General features: G+C 43.1%; 1 protein-coding gene across 2 annotated transcripts; it reads left to right on the top strand.

Moving 5' to 3' along the window:
- Positions 1-4959, top strand: ARSA (arylsulfatase A). Of its 2 annotated transcripts, none has more exons than XM_072596395.1 (9): positions 1-313; positions 868-1128; positions 1400-1640; positions 1878-2096; positions 2242-2411; positions 2515-2639; positions 3459-3586; positions 3671-3773; positions 4041-4959. In XM_072596395.1, the coding sequence occupies exons 2-9, from the start codon at positions 911-913 to the stop codon at positions 4376-4378; spliced, it is 1542 nt and encodes a 513-aa protein (XP_072452496.1). In that variant the 5' UTR covers positions 1-313; positions 868-910; the 3' UTR covers positions 4379-4959. The 2 variants fall into 2 exon arrangements, with proteins under 2 accessions (XP_072452496.1, XP_072452497.1); XM_072596396.1 differs by having other exon boundaries at positions 61-313; positions 403-1128.
- The last annotated feature ends 13480 nt before the right edge of the window (positions 4960-18439 follow it).

The following is an 18439-nucleotide window of genomic DNA, read 5'->3' on the forward strand; positions in this document are numbered from 1 at the left end:
CTCTTCCCAAGATGCTGCGCTCCCGGCTCAGTCACGGGTATCTCGCGCTGGAGGCGGGGGTGGGAATGGGGGTGGGGACAGAATGAAGCGGCAGTATACTGGGGGAGGTGGAGGCAGCAGGGACACATCCCTGCCCCGCTGGGGCTGGAGTGGCCCCGGGAGCCCTCCCTCCCACTCTTTCGGTCCCCGCCCCATCCCCCACCTCCCAGCTCGCCTCCAGTCCCGGCCAGACTGGCAGCAGGACAGCGGACAGCGCCACACAGCCGCCGGGACTCGTACTGGTCACTGCAGGCGCGGGACGACTCCTTCCTTGGTCAGTGTGGGCCCAGCTGCAGGGAGGAGGGGGACAGCCCGGGTGGTTGGGGCGTCCGGAACCTAGAGGTCGCCCACTGCAACCCGCAGGGTCGCGAGAATTCCCCACCAACATTCCCAGCAAGTGATCGGCCCACTACGGCTTGGGGGAGCCCGCCATTCCCTGCCTGAGTCAGCCCATCCAGCTGTTGCTCTATCTCCTGAAAATCGTAGTCCAATTCTGCCTTAGGGGATCAGGCAAATCAGGTCTGAACTCTCTTGCCCAATCAGACTAGGTCAGGGGACCTGGGTTTTTGTCTCGCTCTGCTACAGCGGTTACCTGTATAACGCTGGCCAAATCACTTTAACCATTCTGGGCATTCGTTTTCCAGTTGTAAGATTGAGGGGTTGGATGAGACAATCTCCAAGATACCTTCCAGCTCCGAATCCTAAAATTCTAGTAATGATCAAATCCAGGGACCCTGAAACTTTGGAGTGGGAATCGGGTCAGGTCTGAGTTTTGAGGAAGATCTCTAATGGGTGCTGAGAAGGCTCATATGTAGGTTTTCCTGACAGATCTTTCAGACCAAGGCCTGCTGGTCAGAGTGCAGAAAGCATAATGGCCATTTTGTGGCCCTTGATACTGGCCTTAGCCACCAGCCTAGCCATTGCCCGCCCCCCCAACATCATTCTGATCTTTGCGGATGACTTGGGCTATGGGGACCTAGGCAGCTATGGCCACCCCAGCTCATCTACACCCAACCTCGACTGGATGGCAGCTGGTGGCCTCCGCTTCACTGACTTCTATGTGCCTGTCCCGCTATGTACCCCATCTAGGTGAGGCTGATGAACCCCAGGACTCTGCCCTTTGAACCTCACCTCCCCAACCCTCAACTGACACACAGTTCTGCCTCCACTAACTTCTGTGCCCCCATCCCAGCAAGCTCCCCTTCCGCCAGAACTCCCAATTCCATCATATATCCCTCTCACTGCCTGCCCACCCCCACCCACACATGCACATCTTTCTCTGACCCTTTTTCTCTCTGTGGAAATCCTCTCTCTCCAGAGAGCCCTCAATGATTCTCTAATCCCTATTCATCCCTTCTAGGGCAGCACTCTTAACTGGGCGGTATCCTGTACGTTCAGGGCTCTACCCAGGTGTCCTATACCCTGGCTCCCGGGGTGGGCTCCCCCTGGATGAGGTGACCATGGCTGAGATCCTGGCTGAGAGGGGCTACCTCACTGGGATGACTGGCAAGTGGCATCTGGGGGTGGGGCCCAATGGCTCCTTCTTGCCCCCGCATCAGGGATTCCACCGCTTCCTGGGAATCCCCTACTCCCATGATCAGGTGTGGGGTCAGAGGCTGGGACCAGTGGGCAGACTGATAAGTCAAGGGGATGAGAGGTCCTAGGGAGGGAGTAAATTGAGGCCAAGGGCGTTGGACAAAGAATCCAAGGTAGAACTGTGGGGATTGGGGACTAAGAAAGCAGTGGACCAGGACTAGAAGTAAATGGAGAGGAACTGGGGCCATGTAGCAGAGTCCTATCCACTGTCCTCCTCATCCCTTTGCCGTGTGCCACCACAGGGCCCTTGCCAGAACCTGACCTGCTTCCCACCAGCCACCCTCTGCTTTGGAGGCTGTGACCAGGGCGTCGTCCCCATCCCACTGATGGCTAACCTGTCGGTGAAGGAGCAGCCCCCCTGGCTGCCTGGGTTGGAGAAGCAATACATGGCCTTTGCCCAGAACCTCATGATGGATGCTGCTCGCCAAGGCCAGCCTTTTTTTCTGTACTATGCCTCCCATGTGAGTGACCTCATGTCATCCCAGCCCCTGCCCTGTGTGCCCATTCCTTACGCCTTTGCTGGGTTGGGGGAGGAATGAGGTTGCCGCAGAGAGAAAGCAGAGATGCAGCTGTTTCTTTCACGTGCTGTCCTGTTTCTGCTTACAGCATACCCATTACCCCCAGTTCAGTGGGAAAACCTTTGTGGGGCGCTCTGGCCGGGGACCATTTGGGGATGCCTTAATGGAGCTGGACTCGGCTGTGGGGGCACTGCTGAATACTGTGGAGAGCCTTGGACTAATCGAAGAAACTCTGGTCTTTTTCACAGCAGATAATGGGTACAAGGGATGGGAAGGTGGTCAAGAAGATGTTTGTCATTATTATGACACTGTCTCTTGCTCTCACACCATCTCTCCCCCATGTTTGTTCCTGTCTCTGTAGCCCTGAGACCCTGCGTATGTTCCGGGGCGGCTCCTCTGGCCTTCTCCGGTGTGGAAAGGGGACAACCTATGAGGGTGGTGTTCGAGAACCTGCTCTGGCCTTCTGGCCAGGCCACATTCTGCCAGGTCAGTCTCTGACCAGTAAACTCTCCAGGTTGACCCATGGGCCAAAACAGCTCAGGGAATCAGGATGGAATGACACCCAACACTGAGCTCCAGCCCCTTCTCTGTGAGACTTTCCTGACTCCTATACCCTGGATCTGTTCTGTTGAGGATTGAACCTTCCAGTTTTGCCCATCACCAATCCCCTTCATCTCACAGGGGACCCTGGATATCATCATCAATTCTAATCTGATCCTAAACCCCGCTACAGTCTCCAACCTTTGCTTGACCACCTCCAGTGAGAGGGAGCTCACTACCTCCTGAAGTGGACCTTTTCCACTGCCTCCTTAATCTTCTCCTCCCCCTCTCAACCTCTCATCTGTCAAGACCTGGTCTATGTCTTGCTTAGCTGGAGGGAGGGGAGGGAAAGAAAGAAGACTCTGCTTTGTGGCTTCTCCTAAAATGTACAGGCTGTTAAAAGCTTATGTCAGTCCTAAGGAAGGAGGTGTCATAAGAGTCACATCCCCATTTTGTAGATGAGAATCATGAGGTTCAGATGGGGGAGGGACTGGCCCCAGGTCACACAGCTAGTAAGGGATGAAGCCAGCATGTGAACCCAGATCTTCTGATTCCAAGGCTCATGCTTCCTCTTCTAAGGACATTGATTGTCCATGGCCTCCAGATGTCCACCTCCCCCAGTCCCATCCCAGGTCTCAATAAAGGGAAAGAGGCTAAGCAGAGAGGAGAGCAAAGGCATTTCATTTACCATCCTCACCTGGCAGGCCCTGTGAGAGGTGCCCCCTGCCAGAGGCTGTCCTGATCGGCTCCTCCACCCATTGGCAGGGGTCTCCCATGAACTAGCCAGCGTCCTGGACCTGCTGCCCACTGTGGCTGCTCTGGCAGGAGCCCAGCTGCCCAATGTCACCCTAGATGGGGTGGATCTGAGCCCCATTCTGCTGGGCACAGGCAAGGTAAGAGTGCTGGGACCCTGAGCGGTCTTCCTTGATGGTCTCCAAGCACCAGATTCTTTGACTTCTATGTCCCTGTGTCTCCAGAGCCCACGGAAGACACTCTACTTCTATCCTCCATTCCCTGATGAGGCCCAAGGTGTCTTTGCCATCCGGCATGGGAAGTACAAGGCGCATTTTTTCACCCAGGGTAATTCTAGCTATTCACAACAACTAGAGACACTTCCCCTGCTCCCAAACTCAAGACTCAGGGACACAGCCACTGATGGGGGATGGATTACCTGCCCTTCCCAGGGGCCCCACTCTCCCAAATCCCTGTCCTCTTCCAGGTTCAACTGACCAATTCCCTGGATCTCTCCTTGGAGTCCCCTTTTGGTTGTCCCCTGTACCTTATGATTCTGCCCCTACCACCACTCCAGGATGTTTTCCCCTATTCTCTACCCTCCTTATTGTCTAGGTTCCACACACAGTGACATGGTTGCTGATCCAGCCTGCCATGCCCTCACCCCACTGACTCCCCATGAGCCACCTCTGCTGTTTGACCTGGAATTGGACCCTGGTGAGAACTATGAACTCCTGAGCCATGGTCCCAAGGAGGAGATTAACAAAACCATTGAAACCCTGAAGGAGATGAGGCTACTCAAGGTCAAATTTGACACTCACATGACTTTTGCATTAAGTCAGATTGCCAAAGGCCTAGACCCAACTCTGGAACTTTGCTGCCACTCAGGCTGTTCCCCCTGGCCAGAATGCTGTAACTGTCCTGGCCCACAGTATGACACTCCTCACAAGTGAATGAATGGACCTCAGAGTGATTTTGTGGTGTTTCAGTCACCCCTGTGGCCCCATTGACTAATCCTTAAAACTAATATTCAAGGACTTTTCTGACTCATGACCAGGGTCACACATCCGACATGTGTCTTCACCACACAAATCCCAAGCTCAGGCCACTTCATTGGATACTGAGAATATACCGGCATTGACAGGTCACTGGCCAGTGGTTCAGACATCCCAGCCAGACTCTTCTCTATGCAGCAAATGAAGGTAACAACTTTCACATTATCCTGGGATTCTGAAGGGTCAGTTATTTCTTCTGAAATCTCTATGTAGAGAATTCCAACATTTACCCTTGTCTGAATGGTGATGCTTTGGATTATGGAATACAGGTCAGACAATTGGGTTCATTGTCATTCATGGACATTCATGGGAGACTAGATAAAAGCACAACCTCCAGATCTTCAACATTTCTTGTTAAAATAAACTCTTTACTAAGATATTAATACAAGTGTTAAATTAAGCACTAATTGTGAATTTTCCAATAAAATTTAAAGGGAAATACCACTTGGAACAAGATTTAAATAAATCTCAAAACACAATTTGATGCCTTTTCCTTTTCTTTTCACCTCTTTCAAAATTCCTGTTGAAAGTTACCATGCTGTAAGGAAAAGTTTAAACTTATTTTCTAAGCACTGCCTGTGCACAGCTTTTCTTTCTGCATACACTGACTGGCTCCTGCTTCCCTCAGTAGTTTTGGGGAAAGTACAATATTATACCTTAACTATTTGCCACATTGTTCTCTCTTAAAATCTTTACCATACCTCAACAAAGAGTTTCCTTTCTTCCCTGTGGATAGACTAGGACAACTCATGCTACCAGCTCTCCACTATTAAAAGATGACCTTTTTTTCTTAGTTCTAAGAGTGGTGTATTGAGAATAGACATAAATAACTCCATTTTGTTCTGTATATACTCTTTTTTGCTATGAGTTGCCCCAGCGCAAGCTGCAGGGCCAGTTTATAAGCAGAATTCTTCCATTATCTTGCTTTGTGATGGCAAAAAGAGGACTTGATGACCCCAAGAAATATGCTCCACTTTATCTTATCTGACTAGGGAATGATGGTACTCTAAGAACTAGAGGGAATGATATGCTAAGGCCAGTCTAGTAATATTTGACCTCCTTCTGTGACCAACCCTATCTCCTCATAAGTCAGCTGAGTGTCACAGGGAATAGAGTATTGGGCCTGGCATCACACCTGGCCTTAGACACTCACTACCTGTGTGACCATGAAAAAATTACTAAACATCTGTTTACCTGGGTTTCCTCGACTGTAAAATGAGGATAATAATAGCACCTACCTCTTGTGAGGATCAAATGAGATATTTATAAAACATTTGGCACTTTGCCTGGAACATAGTAGGCCTTTTAAAATGCTTGTTTTCTTTCTTCTTTCCATAAACCCACCCCCACACAACCGAGAAGAATGTTTTCGCTTCTCTCTCTCTCTCTCTCTCTCTCTCTCTCTCTCTCTCTCTCTCTCTCTCTCTCTCTCTCTCTCTCTCTCTCCCCCTCTCTCTCTCACATAGGCTCAACTAGGAAAATAGGATAATAGTCATCTGCTGAATTGTGACACACATATCCATCAGCTTCTGGTGGTGACTCACTCTGAGTGAATAAACCACAGTTCAGTTTCCTCATTGTTTGTTCTTGGCTGTACCTAGTTAATGGTCACCTGGACGGTTTTGTCACACCACATTCTCCACAGCTTTTTCCCTTATGGACATTTAAGAACATAGCCTAAGGGGTCACCCCATCCCTGGAGTCTTTGCTCGGATTGCCCTAGCTAAGGAAAATCCCTTTCCTACTTAGGAAGCCCTCTGCAAGTATGAGATGAATTAGCATTCTTTGCACATATTCTCATAAGGTCATTCACTAAGTAGGCTGATGATTCTCACTTCTACCAAGACTTTTGAGAGTAGGAAGTGGCCTTGTTTCCTCTGTGCTTTTTTAACATGTTGCAAAAAAACAAGCAAATTTGAACACTTGTATATGGTAATTTCTTGCAGGAACATAGTGGAAGGAAAAGACTCTCAGGTTATCAGGTGACTGAGCTAAGTGGGTCCTTTAGGAAACACATTCCAATTATATAATTGACAACTAGCACTACTAAAAAGAAGAATGAAGGAAGATGGGAGTCAGTAGAAGAATTTCAAAGGTCTTCCAGTGAGAAGAGAGAAGAGAGAGGTTGATAGGGTGCTAAGTGGCTCAGTAGATAGAGCACCTAACTTGGAATCAGGAAGACCTAAGTTCAAATCTGGTATCAGACATCTACTATCTGGGTGCTGCTGGGCAAGGTACTTAACCTCTGTTTTCTCAAGAGTAAAATGAGGATAATAATAGCACCTGACTCCTAGGGTTACTGTGAGGATAAAATGAGAAATCTAGCTATATAAATGCTAGCTATTAATATAAATGTTAGCTATGAAAGGAGAAAGGACTGCTTTATCCTAGCCCAGAGGTAGGGAACGTGCCCTAGCCATATTGAATGGAAGATGGTAACCATTCGATCCATTCTCCATCTTCAGCTTTTCCCTCTCCAACCCCCCCATATCTGTTTCTGCTTTAACCAGATGTAACATGAACGCTGAGCCTATTTATTTGCTGAATTAATTTAATAAAATTCTATGCTCTATTCTTAATTTCTAAAAGCAAGTAAATTGGACCCCATTCTCTTTTTCTTAAAAACAAGACATTGGATTTTCCTTTTACTTTTGTGTGACTCTTGGTTAATGCTCAGTATAAGACAATGTACATAATTAGAGAGAGAAGGATTAACTAATTTAATTAGTTAGTGATTTTGAGAGCCAATACCTAATGAGGGGTTGGAGGCTGTGCTCTGCAGGCTAATATTGAGGATCTTGAGTACCAAGGACTGGTCAAAGAGATCAGCTGGAGTGGTTGGTAACACCCTGATGAAGAGTGCTGAGGTGAGCCTCAGGTTAATAGTGGGTAGGTGTGTTCCTTTCCTAGGATGAACGTCTAGGATGTGATGGAGTGCCTCCTGATACTTCTCAAGTCTGATGACCATTACCTATTTGGGAGACAAATGACATCATGTGAAGCAATCCATAAGCAGTTGACAGGGATAGCCATGTTCTGGGCAAAAAACAACTCCACAAGAGCACAGAAGGCACTTCAAGTCAGTGCTGAAGGAAGGTTAGATGGAGAAGAAGCATGCAGTCAGTGAGCATCTGGTGAAGGAGATGGACTTCAACAACAGGACTTACCTTTCCTTTTTTATTAATCAATTAATTAATTTTTAGTTTTCAACATTCACTTCCATAAGATTTTGAGTCTTAAATTTTCTCCCTCTTCCTCCCCAAGATGGCATGCAATCTGATATTGGCTCCACATATACATTCATATTAAGTGTATTTTCACATTAATCATGTTGTAAAGAAGAATAAAACTAATGGGAGGAACCATGAGAAAGAGGAAACAAAACAAAACTACGAAAGAAAAGAGAGCAAATAGCATGCTTAGATATGCATTCAGACTCCAACCATTCTTTATGTGGATGTGAATAACATATTCCATCATGAGTCTTTTGGAGTTGTCTTAGAGTTAAGTCTATCAAAGTCAGTCATCAAACAATGTGGCTATTGTTGTGTGCAGTGCTCTCCTGGTCCTGCTCATTTCACTCAGCATCAGTTCATATAAATTTTTCTGAGTTTTTCTGAAGTCTACTTGCTCATCATTTCTTATAGCACAATAGTATTCCATTACATTCACATACCACAACTTATTTGACCATTTCCCAATTGATGGATGAACATCCCCTCAATTTCCAATTCTTTGCCACCACAAAAAAAAGAATTGCTAAAAATATTTTTGTACATAAGGGCCCTTTTCCCATTTTTATGATCTCTTTGGGATACAGACCTAGAAATGGAACTGCTGAGTCAAAGGGTATGCACAGTTTTATAGCCCTTTGAGAATACTTCCAAATGGCTCTCCAAAATGATTGGGTCAGTTCACAACTCCACCAACAATGGATTAGTGTACCAATATTCCCACATCTTATCTGACATTCATCATTTTCCCTTTTTGTCATGTTAGCCAATCTGATAAGTATCTCAGAGTTGTTTTGATTTGCATTTCTCTAATGAATAGTGATTTAGAGTTTTTTTTCATGTGACTATAGATAACTTTCATTTCTTCCTCTGAAAACTGCCTATTCATATCCTTTGACCATTTATCAATTGGGAAGTGATTTGTATTCTTATAAATTCAACTCAACTCTCTATATATTTTAGAAATATAAAGAGACTGGCTGTAAAATATTGTTTCCCAACTTTCTGCTTCCCTTCTAATCTGATTGCATTGGCTTCATGCAAAAAACTTTTCAACTTAATGTAATCAAAATCAGGATTTTCCTTTCTTTACCTAGTTTTAAAGATACAAGAATAATGGATTCTTAGTCACTGCAGAAAAGAAGTTATCAGAAACAAGGAAAAGACATTTTCCTGGAGATTTGCATGATCAAAAGGTCCTGGAAAGGAAAGGGACAAACAAACGACTCAATAACTACTAAGCCAGGTACCATGGACAGGAGCAAATGCTGCCCAGGAAAGAGAATAGCAGTGGAGGGGACAGTGAGTCACAGGAAAAAATATACAGGTTGAGGAACAATGATAATAATCATATTCCCAGGTATCTATGAAAGCACAGAATACAGGCAATAAGCAAAGTGAACTGAGAATCTGAACACAGGGGAAGCAAATGCACACTCATTATTATCAGGGACTTTATATAGCTGGAATATGGTGATAAAGTCATAGCACAGACCCTTGCAATTAAAAAGGATCTAAGATCATCTATGCCAACCTAACTATAGTGAGGAATTTCCTCCACAGTCTCCCCCTAGAAGTGACCATCCTGTTTCTATTTGATGTCTCTAGTGATGAAGAACTCACCATCAGATAGCTCTAAGAATTTTTCCTTCTATTAAACCTAAATCTCACAGAGTTGTTGTGAGTGTCAAAATGAGAGGACATATGTGAAGTGCTAAAATGCTATAAATATGTGTGTGTGATCTGCACATTTATGATACATATCATGTAAAGAATAAATATTGTTATTACTATTCACTACTACAGTGCAATACAGAACAATTCAAATCCCTCTTCTCTGTAATTTCCTTTCAGGAATCTGAAGACAATTATGTCAGTAGAGTGGACAGTAGAGATTGTTTCATTCATCGCCTCTGTCCAGCACTTGGCCCAATGCAGATGCTTCATAAATGTTGACTAATGGATTGGTTGTGTATGTCCTTACTAGGCCTCCCCAGGCTAAATGTCTCCCATTCCTTTAATTGATCTCACAAACTAGGTCTCCATCCATTGACCTCTCTGCCTCAAATGAGACAGCCAGAACTGAGTGTGATGCTCACAATAGATGTGACCAGGACACTGAAGGTATCACCATCCTTAGGCTAGATATTTGGATGTCCTCCTGTTACTTAAAAATATGTCACCTTCTAGAGTCCTCTTGTTGTCTTCCTTGCTCCTATTGGACTTATGGTACAATCACCCCCCAGTGGACTTTTTAAAGGTTGGACATTTTGTTTTGACATGTGGGTAATTTTGACATAGTCTAAGGAGTCTTTATTAAGCACCTACTGTGTTCTAGGCACTAAGCTAAATGCTTGAGATAAAAAGACATTCCCCCCTGCAAAAAGTGGAGAGAAAGAAACCAGTCCTGCTTTCACCAAGTTTACACGATACTGGGGAGAATAAGACACATGTATGAATAAATAAATATAGACTCATAAGCTGAGGGAGACCAGCACTAACTATGGGCATCAGGAAAGCCTCCTTAAGAGAAGAAGGAGCTGAGGAGGAAGAGCATCCAAGGCCTGAAGGACAGCATGGACCATGAAACAGGAAATGTGCTTATTCCCAAGTTCAGAGGGCTGGAAAAATATTGGTGGGGCTAGAATAGAAAGCACATACAGGGGAATGATGCACACCAATACTGGAAAGGCAGGCTGAAGACAGATGGTTTAGCAGGGAGGGAGGAAGGAGACATTAAATGAAGAGCTTGACTTTTATCCTCATGGCGTTAAGGAGTCACTGAAAATTCTTGAGCTGAGACAATGAAATAATCAGACCTCACCTTTTGGGGGGATTTGTTTGGCAGATGTAGGGAAGAGAGATTGGAGAGGAGAGAGACTCGAGTCTAGGTAAGAGGTGAAAACTGCTTATTTGGAGATAGATTTGATAAAACTTGGCAACTGGCTTGAAAACAGGAATGGAGAACAGGGAAGTCTAGAATGACTCCAAGTTGTCACACATAGGTGACCACAATATTATGGTGACATCAATAGAAATGGGAGAGTCAGACAGAGGGGAAGGTGTGGCTAGGGAAGGTACCTGTGGGACGATATCTAACAAGCCTGCCTTTCCAGGATTGTCCATGTGACACTGGAGATCAAGAGAAAGATTAAGGTTACATCTATAGACTTCGGCATCATATACATAGAGATCATATGGAAGCATATATCACTCTGGGAAAGTGAAGAGTAAGAGAAAAGGACACAAAGACCCAGCACAGAGACTGATGGTACAATCATGCCAAAGGAGGTAGAGATTGATAATGATCCAGTAAAAGAGACTGAGAAGTTGCCAGGCAAATAGGAGGAAAAAAGAAAAGAAAAACAAGAAACTGTCACAAAGGTCAAGGAAGAAGAAAGTGGGACATGTGGGAGGGAGAAGTCAGTTCTGTTAAAAGCTGCCAAGTGATCAAAGACGGGGAGGACTGGGAGGGGGAGGGGAGAGGCATAGAGAAACCATTGGATTTAGCAGTTCAGAGATAGTCAAGTAGGAGAGTGGCTTTTTTTGAGGCAAGTGGTTGAGCTGGAAACCAGATTGTGGAGGGTTGAAAGGTGAGAAGGTAGTGAGGGACTGGAGGCAGCAAATGTATCTCATGATTTTCTTGAAGATAAAACAGAGAGCAGGGTATACTTAAGGTGAATTTCAAGCTTTTATAAGTCTCCAGACTACAAGAGTAGAGATTACGAGTTAGATGTCGAAATTGAGGGATATCATTGATAGGGTGTCTCAAAGATCCCTCTTGGGCAAATGCCATGCAGCATCTTTGTCTACTACCTGAATGAAGACATAAATGGAGTGCTTATCCAACATGGAGATGACATAAAGCTGGAATGAATCGCTCTCAAACCCATAGAAAGATAGGCCAAATCTAAAATGATGAAATCTAATTGCAACAAGAACTTCCAGGGCATGTGAGCCACAAAATGGAGGACCAGACACTTTCTCTGATCCTCGTCACCTCTCAGACCTCTCCAAAACAGAAAGTATGGGCCAGAGTCAAAGTAATTTCAGCTGTCTCCATGGAGTAGGATACCCAGAACCCAAGAGATGATTTTTAAAAGCCCATAAACTGACACTCACCGACCCTGTGTTTCCTCATCACCTCTTCCCCACCTCCCACACTACTGGTATTAGCAGACCAAAGGACCCTATGGAGGCATACAACAAAACCCAGTCCTTCACTCTATCCCGTGTCCCTGGAGACCCTGGCTCCAGGCTATAGATGTCTTCTCAGAATGCAACAGACAGTCAGTGAAGCCAGACAGTGCTATAGTACCTGCCCTGCAAAGCTCTGAATTGCCAGTGCTGAGGTGGACAACCCTATAGAGTCAGCTGGTGAACTGCCAATTCTGGGCTATAGAACTAAGAAACAGAGGGCACCAGAACAGGACACCATATTGCCTTCATGGCTCTCCACTAAGCTTAACAAAAAGAGTGCAACATCCAACTGAGCCCAATTCTATGTACCCCCAAATCACCTATGGCAGAGACATAGTCTAGAGAACCATAAACTACCCAGCATGGGAGGAAGCTCAGATGCTTTGAGATCTAGTCTTGGGGCTAAAACCACCAACATCAGAGAGGAGGGAGTCACACAGGAAAAAAAACAACCTGAAATTACCAAAGATCTCAGGAAGAAGAAAGTTCAAAGCCCTTGAATATATACATATAAATTAACAGGGAAAATATTTACAATAGAAAGAAATATAGCTTCCAGATTTATGAATAAATACTGCAAAACAAAGGGAAATGAACCAGCATTTGATGAGACAGAGGACTCTATGGAATAGGAGGAGAACATAGAACCACAACCCTCTCTCTTTGAATGGTTAAAAAAAAAATGAGAATTGTGAGAGCAGAATATGGCCTGCACAGCAAAATAAAATGGGAAAAATAGAAAAAGTGTAATCTGTGTTGGCAAGTCTCATCTCATTTTACAAATGAGGAAACTCAAGTAAACAGTATCAAGTGAGTTGCCCAAGGTCATACAGCTAGTAAGTGTCTGAGGCCAGATTTTAATGAATCTCCCTAATTTCAGAACTCTCTCCATTACACCATCTTGCTGCCCAAAAGGAAGAACAGTAGACTGGAAATGCAAATATGCAGAAATGAATGACAATCTAGAAGAAGGGAAAGAAGAAAATTACTACATGGAAAGAAAATATGCTCATGGTGCAAACAAAGCACATTGACCTCAAAGACAGGATATGGAGAGACAACCTAAGGATGATAGGTCTCCCAGAAGAAAACAAGATGGAAAACCTTAACATCATAATGAAGGAAAAAATAGGAAAGAATTACCCAGAATTTCTGAACACAGAAGTTGAATTATCACTTCTGGCAAAAATTCATAGGCTGCAAACTCTCAGACACATCGTGGTTAAATTCAACAATTCCATTCAGAAACAAGCTCTGCAAGTGATCAGAATAAAGATCTTCAAATGCAAAGGACAAGACACTGGAATAACAAAAGGCCTTTCCATGACCACCAGAAAACCCACAGGGAAACACAATCATCTATTCTAAAGAGCATTGAATGTTGCTCAAGATGCAGCCCAGGATGACCTAGTCTGGAAATCTGAACCTAACCATGGATGAAAAAAAAGGACATTCAATAACAGAGGTGTTTAAAACATTTAAAACAATAGAAAGAATTGAAGAAATGATTTGCTTCTGGGAACACTCCAAACAACAGAAATGCAGGAGTGAATAAATGCCACAACCCAGGACAACAATAGTCGTAGAGGGACAAGGAGACCAGTAGAAATTCCTTTCCAAATAGACTCAAGGAGATGGGAATGAAGGTAGAAATCCAACAGCTACAAGTTAAGAGACTGGCCTGGGTCATTGTGCACAGAACCTGTCCATACTGCCTACAGGTCTATCCGTGTTTTTCTTGGGGCTATAATATACTCTCAAACATGGGAGAGTATTTGAGGTGGGGCAGAGGCGCACACAGGAATGTGTGATACTCTGGGGTCAAAGCAAGGGTTGCAATGAGGGGGAAATGCCCCCTGTGGTCTCAGAAAGAGGAAAGCCTAGATGAGAGTACAGGAGGAGGAAAGCAAGGATTGAAAAGGCAAGGAAGGAAAGAGACCTTACTTTGATAATTGTGGGGGGAGGTTGGGAAGTCCACTGATGAATGCTCCTATGGGTGAAGAGAGATGGTCTGTGAAGTGAGGTGTGGTCTGGGGGATTTTGTGCTTGAAAAGTCCACTTATCCTGTCTCAGGGTGGGGGGAGCTGGATCTCCTAGAGGTAAATGGCATCTGGAGGAATAGGAGAGCATGGGCTCAAGGATATTTTGAAGCAATTGGGGGAAAAGGTAATCAGGGGAGAGTATAGATCAATAATGGATTGTATAATTTGGGATGTAGTGGAGGGAAAGGCCATACTGGGGGAGGAAGGGCAGTGTCCTCTCTAACAGTTCCAATAATTGTCATTGTTCTTGGAATAAGGCTTGATGAAAAGGGGAAATCCTCAGGGCAAGTTCTATAAGGCACTGGTATAATCTGCCTAGAGGGGAGAACTTATAATAGATACCTTGGAAGTTTTGATCGCAGAAGGAATACAGAGAATAGAGAGAGACCAGATAATTCTAGGGGTCATGAATCAGAGAATGAAGGTCTAGAATAGGCAGAAAGAGATGTATAACGAAGATAGATAGAGAAATCATTCTGGAAAAGGGAACAAAAAATGAAAATTTAAAAACTAATGAATAGAAGTAGCTGAAGGGAAGAGAAGGGTGAATCTATTTGACTAAGAGGAAAATAGAGGGGGAAGAAATATATAGCCAGATAAAAGAAACTAGTATGCAAAACTCCAACAGAAAGGGAAATCAAATGAAAAAGAGGGATCAGAGGTGAGAGGAAGAGAGTGAGGAAAGAGCCACCTTTTAAAAAAAAAGGATGAAGATAAAGGAAGAACATAGCATTGTGTATACAGCAGAAGAGATCATAACTTGAAAAAAAAAATATTAGCCACAAGTGGAGGAAATATAAACCTCTCATATTGTAAACATGAATGAATTTTAAAATCCAATAAAATTAAAAAGAGTGACAGATTGGATAAGAAAACAAAACCTTACACTCTGTTGTTTACAAGAAGCAAATTTTTAAAACAGAAATACATATAATAAAACTGAGGGAATGGGGGGGGAATCTACTCTATATCAAGTGAATATAAAAAAACAGGAGTTGTAATCATGCTATCTGATGATCAAAAAAATTTAAAAGATAAACAAGGAGATTACATTATGCTGAAAGGAACCACTGACAACAAACCAATATTAGTTACAAATATTCCAAATGCCCCAGCATGTAGATTCATAAAGAAAACATCTGAGTTATAGGAAGACATAATAAGACAAGAGTGATAGGAGACTTCACTATCCTTCTCACAATTTTGGATAAATCTAACAGAAAGAAAAACAAAAGGGAAAACATGGAACTGAATAAACTGGAGAAACTAGAGCTAAAAAGCCTTATGGACTCTTCTAAATAGAACTATAAAAGAATATACATATTTATCAGCATCATATGAAATTTTCACAAAAATTTATCATGTACTAGACACAGAGATATTGAAAACAAACATTAAAAAGCAGAGTTAATAACACATCCTTTACAATCCATGATGTAATACAAATAGTAATTGGTTCAAGGACCAAAACCAAAAAATACAGACTCAAATGAAGACTGAGTGATGATTTCATAAATAACAAATGGACCAAAGAACAAATCATAGAAGCAATTAATAGCTATGTAAAAAAATGATAATGATGAAGTAACATACCAAAATTTCTGGGATCTGGCTAAAGTAATCCTCAAGGGAAAATTACCAACAGACTTTAATAAAATAGAAAGAGAGAGGATTAATGAATGGAATATGCATTTTTAAAAATTTAAAAGCTAAAAAATAAACCTAAAATAAGCATTAAAATAAGATATCAAAAATTAGAAGGGAAATAGATACATCTGAAACAAAAAAGCCCATAGAAATGATAAATAAAACTAAAATCTGGTTCTTTGACAATTTTGCTAAAAAACTAAAAATCTAAATCTAAAAATTTAATCTTTACTAATAAAACTAAAATCTGGTTCTTTGACAATTGTACTAAATTGATAAACCCTTAGCTAATCTGATTAAAAAGAAGATAGCAGAAAATCAAAGCAATAAAATAGCAAATGAGTAAGGTGAGATCACAATAAAACCAGAAGAAATAAGAATAATCCGAATATTATATGCAGTTACATGCTAACATATAACTGAGAACACAAAAGAAATACAGGAATTCCTCCAAAAATAGGAAGTACCCAAAATATTGCAATACCAGATAGAGATTTTAAATAATCAATGTCAGAAAAGGAAATAGATCTAGTTGTAAAGAAACTACCAAAGTGGGGGGGGGGGGGGAAGAATCCTGCTCCTGGTGGATTCAAAAGAGATTTCAAAGGAATTCAACTGAACTATTAAAGAGCAATTAATACATACTTCAGAAATTTTTTTCTTCTTTGTAAAAAATACTATTTGTTATATGAGATGACTCTCTGGGAGGGGGGGAAAAGATATTTGAGATCACTGTGATGATGTGCAAAGCAGAAGACATCAATAAAATGTGGTTTTTGAACTGTAATTGCAGCTAGCATTAAGTTCTGCATTGGATTTTAAAAATCAGACACCCAATGGGAACAGGGTTGTGGCTTCATAACACTTTGAGAACTAGTGGAACTAGTGGACTCACACTCGAACCTCCAAATGTTACCTTAGCCTGGAGGCCTGTTGTGTATAAATGTTCCTCAAAACCCCATTACATTACTGTGTTTCGTTTACAAGTCAGCCTGAGGAGTTAGTAGCTAGGTGGGGTCACAGCGCACAGTGTACTTGGTGTGGAGTTAGAGTAAGTTCAAGTTTACCTCAAACACTTACTGGCTGTGTGACCTTAGGTGAGTCACTTCATCACTGTTTGCCTCTGTTTTCTCATCTATAATATGGGCATAATAATAGTTCCTACCTCCCAAGGTTGTGTGAGGATCAAATGAGTTGATAATTGTACAGTTCTTGGCATACTGCCTGGTACATAGTAAGCACTATATAATAATGATAATGATAACGTTAGTTGTCATTATCCTCATACTATTGGTTGGAAGGGGAAAATATTCAGTTAACCAAGATGATAAAATAAGGGATAAGAAAGATTTATTCCTCCTTGCCCCTACCCCCATACACTTAAGGATAGACTCTTCCATAGGTTGTTACACTACCAGTGGGAGAGAAAACAGGGGTGGACATAAGTGAGGGTATCTCTTTCTTCAAAGGTGTTGCAATCCTCCTCTGCTTCCAGTGCTGGCCCTTGATAGCTTACCAAACCAATGATGTCTTCTGATCACATCATCAGAAGCTGCCCTCTTTCTTGAGCCAAGTCCTCATGTTACTCCCTGCTGGCCAAGGCTGCTGAGCTGCTCTCTTCTGGTCTTTAGCTGTCATACAGCCTCTTCCTTGCCCCTACCAGTCATATCAGAAAGCTCTTTTAACTTAAATCCTATGGGCTATTTCAGCTCTTTTGTGATGTGGAACCTAGCCAGCTACATAGAGAAAACCTTAAGCATGTAAGTATTTTTTAATGCCTTTTCCCCTTTCTGGTGCTCAGATACTCTTAGTCCAAACTCTGAGTTATGGTCTAAAAATTCATTTTGACTCCTATCATACTGCTGGTATGGGAGATGATTCCCTTCATACATCCCAAGGTCTCCCAAGTAACAGAACTATAAAGAAGCCAAGTGGATCCAAGGAGAAGAGCTTCATTTTGCCTTTAGTTTGGAGCAAACCTGAAGTGCCACACATAACCCTATGCCATCCTACCCCACTCCCCACAACTAAATCCCTGCACTTTGAACCTGAAGATCTTGGGCCAATTTTCCCTGGCCCCAGCAACCAAGTTGCTGCACTCCCTGTAAAACATTGTTGTTCATTCTTTGTTTTCAAAGAAGACCAATGACAACATGATGTGGGGATAAAATAGTGGATGACAGGTGATGTCTTGACTGGCCCATGAACTGAATTTAAATGAGGCAGAGGTGTGCAAAGATGTGACCTTAATGCTCACTTGATCTATGGTCCCAGAATCACAAGATTTGAAAACTGGAAGAGACCTCAGGGGCCATCCAATGCAATCCATATATGAAAAAATAAATCCCCACAACAACATACTTGGCAGGGGTCATCCACCATCTGCTGGAAGATCTTCACAGAGAGCTCCTCATTGGTGTAACCACCCTCTCCCCTCCAATGATTCAGATCTTAGCCCATTCATACTTTCCCATCCTGTGATATTCAACTCATAAATGCAAGTTCCAATATGGATGTAGAAACCTAGTGCCCAGGAAGAGCCTAGATACCATCATCCAATGGATGAACTAGTAGGGAGTATGCTAGAATGAAGAGAGTTGTCCCACCTCTGACCAACACTGACTGGGTGACCATGGACAAGCTACTTCATTTCTCAGTGCTTCACATGACTCACTCAGATTAGAAGTTGAAGAGAAAATGCTAAGCTGCATTGATGGGGGAATTTTCTCCCCCAGAGCCCCACAAACCAATGAAATAACAAGTCCAGTTAAAACAAAGTCCCAATCACTGTATCCCAAAGAGATCATAAAAATGGGAAGTGGTCCTACATGTACAAA

The sequence above is a fragment of the Notamacropus eugenii genome, chromosome 3 (assembly GCF_028372415.1).
Source record: "Notamacropus eugenii isolate mMacEug1 chromosome 3, mMacEug1.pri_v2, whole genome shotgun sequence".
NCBI classification, from domain to species: Eukaryota; Metazoa; Chordata; class Mammalia; order Diprotodontia; family Macropodidae; genus Notamacropus; species Notamacropus eugenii.

Coding starts and splice junctions, on each gene's coding strand:
- ARSA (XM_072596395.1), top strand. CDS start 911: ATGGCCATTTTGTGGCCCTTGATACTGGCCTTAGCCACCAGCCTAGCC. Junction 2,412..2,514: donor TTTTTCACAGCAGATAATGG/GTACAAGGGATG, acceptor CTGTCTCTGTAG/CCCTGAGACCCTGCGTATGT. Junction 2,640..3,458: donor GCCAGGCCACATTCTGCCAG/GTCAGTCTCTGA, acceptor ACCCATTGGCAG/GGGTCTCCCATGAACTAGCC.